General features: G+C 50.3%; 1 protein-coding gene across 1 annotated transcript in view; it reads right to left on the bottom strand.

Moving 5' to 3' along the window:
* TRIM7 (tripartite motif containing 7) overlaps positions 1-3,622 on the bottom strand; it is a 9,455-nt gene that overhangs the window by 5,504 nt on the left and 329 nt on the right. Inside the window, exons 2-3 of the mRNA XM_015597957.2 lie at positions 3,392-3,619; positions 2,410-2,505 (exon numbers count right to left, since the gene is read on the bottom strand). Of these exons, the coding sequence (XP_015453443.1) occupies positions 2,410-2,505; positions 3,392-3,619 (324 nt within the window). The remainder of the gene's footprint in view (positions 1-2,409; positions 2,506-3,391; positions 3,620-3,622) is intronic.

The following is a 3,622-nucleotide window of genomic DNA, read 5'->3' as shown; positions in this document are numbered from 1 at the left end:
TTTGGCCTTGTACAGCTTCCTTGTTCCTGCTCCCTCCGCCTATAGAATCTCTTGCCTTGTACAGATCTTTGGAGCGCCTTTCTATCTGCTTTATTAGATGTGGCCCGATTCATCAACCACTGAATAAAGCCAATAAGATCTTTAAAATGTACTCAGTTGAACTTTGTGTTTTAACATGTGTCACCCCTCCAACTTTCACTCCTCACTTTACTTCACTTTAAAGAGCACCACTCTGCTGAACAATTATGAAGGTAACGCATGCTCATAATACAAAATCTGGGATATGCAGAAAAGTAGGAAGAAGGAAAACAAATCAATGCCAGGGACCAGAAGTACCAGCACACCCACAGTGACCCAAGAGAGAACATGCTGTGTGCAGGCTTTGTATTCTATTCTTTCCATTACCATGATTCACATGATTGTCACTGTCTTCAGACACAGACTTGTGCTCCTGACCTCTGATTCCTTACATGAATATGTGGGAGGAAATGCACGTAACATAACAAGCAAGACCTCTCATGGCCAGTGAGAAGTGAAAAAGATTCTGTCTCTCCAAGACAAGCTCCACTGTCACAATTCTTCCCCAAAAACTCTAAGGGAGGAAGGATGGCTGGAAGAGGAGACTGTAGTGGGTTTTGAAGTCAAGAGACTCAGCTTCAGGCCATGGTTCCCCAGGACCTTCATAATCTGGACACTGGGTGAGCAGGTGGCAGCAGCATGGGGCGCTTTACAGGTGTTAACTCACTCAGCGCTGACAACAACCCAATGACGTGAAATTCACTCATTTTACAAATGAGGAGACAGAAACAGAGAGGCATGTCACCAGTAAATGGGGGATCAGTATTCTAACCCCAGAGTCTAAACTTCTTACAACTATACCATATGGCCTCCCAAGGAAATAACACAAGTGGGACAATATTAGCCAAAATACTCTCTAAATCAGGGTTTCCAACCTCAGTGCTATTGACAATTGAGACCAGATCATTCTTTGCTGTTCAGGGCTGTCCTGTGCATTGTAGGATGATTAATCAGCACCTGGCCTCTGCCACTAAATGCCAGTAGCAACCCTGCCCCAGTGTTGACAATAAAAAATGTCTCCAGATGTCTCCTGGGGGCCAAAACTGTCCCCAGTTGAGAACCGCTCCTCTAAATGGTAAAAACATTTTCTGATAAAGTATTCACTCTCCTTGTTACCATTGTCCTCTGCCTCTATAGTTTCATTAAATAGGTATTTTGTAATTCTAAAGACTGTGGGAGCCAAAGGGGTGGTGGATTGGCAGAGGACAGAGGGGAAAGGGCTAAGCAGTGTCACAGGTGGGTGGGGTTAGAGACCACAGAGCTGTGGAAAGCCCTCTGGGTCACAGATGGAAGAGCCACACACTCCTTTCTCCAGCAGAGGGGGGCTGGGCTTTTCCTTGGGGAGGAAAATGAATGATGAGAAGGAAAGGCTGGGATGCATACTGGAGGCAGGTACACCATTTACAGTTGAGAGTCAGGAAAGGACCTGGGGATATCTGAATTCGGGGTCTTCCCCTCCACCACCTCCTCCCCACCTTGAGGATAGGAGGGCCCTCAAATTCATCTTTCTCCAATTCCCAAATCCAAAACTGAATGGCCCTGTCCTAACAGACCCTAGTAGATCTTTTCATTTTTTTAACATCAGCTTATTGAGCTAGGAAATGAAATTGTAAGATAGAAAATTACAGTCTGTAACCCACATTTGCTCACCTTAACCAAAATGAGCCCTTTTTCACTTTCTTGTTCCTTCGTAGACAAAATGTCATTTCTGCCCACGAGGGGGCGCCGGGCACACTGCGCTGCCCTGCAGAGGCTGCTGGAAAACAGTCCCCAAATCTCCTTCCCTTAGTTGGACCGGAAGCAGCTCTGACAGCCACTGAGCCCCTTCTCCTTGACCTTAATTTCAAAATCTAAAAAGCTCTAAAAATGAAAAAAGTTTTTTCATAACTCTTTTAGTGGCAAAACATGCCCTGACTAATATGAGGCTATTTATTGTATTTATGTCCCCATAATTAGTATTAATATTCATGTTTCTCTGCAGAAACATCAATGCATTCGATTACAAGATGCTCTACAGCCCCCACTGGGATGTTAGGTAATATTAAGGTGCCTATATATCCGAATTCACTGGGACAGTTCCGATGTAAGCCAGCTGTTCTAGAAGGATTATTTTAGCACTCCCTTTCACTCTCAAGAGCTCTAGTTATATAATAAAGTATATGGCCACCCTATATAGTATGTATCCTATTATTTTTCTAAAGTCCACCTCTACTGCTCCATAGGCACACACTCCAACACCACACATAAAAACATAGCCAGAAGTGGGGGGGGGATGGTGACTGGCCCTCTGTTGCTGCCCAGGGGGTGCCCATCTGGGGGTCCCCAGCTCACCAGCAGCTCTTTGCTCTCCTTCTCTTCGGTGGAACGAAACACCTCATAGTCCTCCAGATCCTTCTTCAAGACCTTCAGCCTGGACTCCAGGAGCTCCTGCAGGAGGGTGAGAAGGGAGACATTGTAGGGATTCTGGAAACCCCCATATTTGCCTTCCTGGAGCCATCCAGGAGAAAGGGAAGGTCTTGCTCATTGAGGAGGAGGCCGGGTTGAAGCCATCTCTGGACGAGATGGATACTGTCTGCTTAGACTGCACAGAGTGGGACAGGGCAACTTCAGGGTGTAGCCAAAGGCTTTTGCATCTCACTTCCCCAAGACCATCTGTGAACGATTCCGGCCGAAACACAAGCCCCGCCCCGCCCCCAGCAGTCCAGAGTTCCTTGTCCTCTCCTCTGCTCTTCTCCCCATCATCAGAAATTCCTTTGTGTGGAAGAGTTGGAGCAGAGTAGGGAGCAAATAAAGACTGGGAACTGTGCGCCCAAGGCCTCCGCATACATCTCAGCTGAGGCCCCAGCAAGGAGGCAGGAAAGAAAGGAGCCAGAATCAACAGCTTTGACACAGCCCAGACGGCTCTCTCCACGCTCTACTTAACCCTGGAGCCACCTACCCCTCCCTGACCTCTTGGGAAGGTCGTCCCACTCCGGGAGAGAGCTGAGAGTGGGGGCAGCAGTCGTGTGGGTGTGCCCAGGACGCCGCTAGAGGCCGGGGTTGGACAGAACGCAAATGGCCAAATCTGTGGGGCATCGCGCAGGCGGTCCAGAATGGGGCGCAAAGGAAAACGTGAGAGGGTTGGAAGGTAATGGTGGTGTGGGGGTGACAGAGGGATCCAGTGCTCAGCAGCATAAGGTAGGAGAAAAGAACCAGGGCTGACCCGGGGCCTGCCTGCCTGTCGTCTGCACTGCGTGTTGGGGAAGGCAGGACCAAAACGGGGACCGCGGGGACCCGCAGGGGTGGGACCGGCAGGGTTAGGACCGGCGCTCACCTTGGCCTCCTGCACTGCCTCGTCTAGCGGCAATACGGCGTGCGCACGGTGCTCGCGGGCGCGGTCGCACACCACGCAAATGGCGCGTCCGTCGTCCTGGCAGTAGAGTTTGAGCGGTTCGCCGTGCTGTACACACTCGGCCTCCGCCGCCGCCTCCGGGGGCCCGCGCTCGCCCGGTGTAGCCGGGGGCAGGCTGAATCGCCGCAACAGCGCGGCCACCGCGGCTAGCTG

The sequence above is a fragment of the Pteropus alecto genome, unplaced genomic scaffold (assembly GCF_000325575.1).
Source record: "Pteropus alecto unplaced genomic scaffold, ASM32557v1 scaffold78, whole genome shotgun sequence".
NCBI lineage: Eukaryota > Metazoa > Chordata > Mammalia > Chiroptera > Pteropodidae > Pteropus > Pteropus alecto.
The sequence above is the reverse complement of the archived record's forward strand: the minus strand, read 5'-3'. Positions and strand labels throughout refer to the sequence as shown.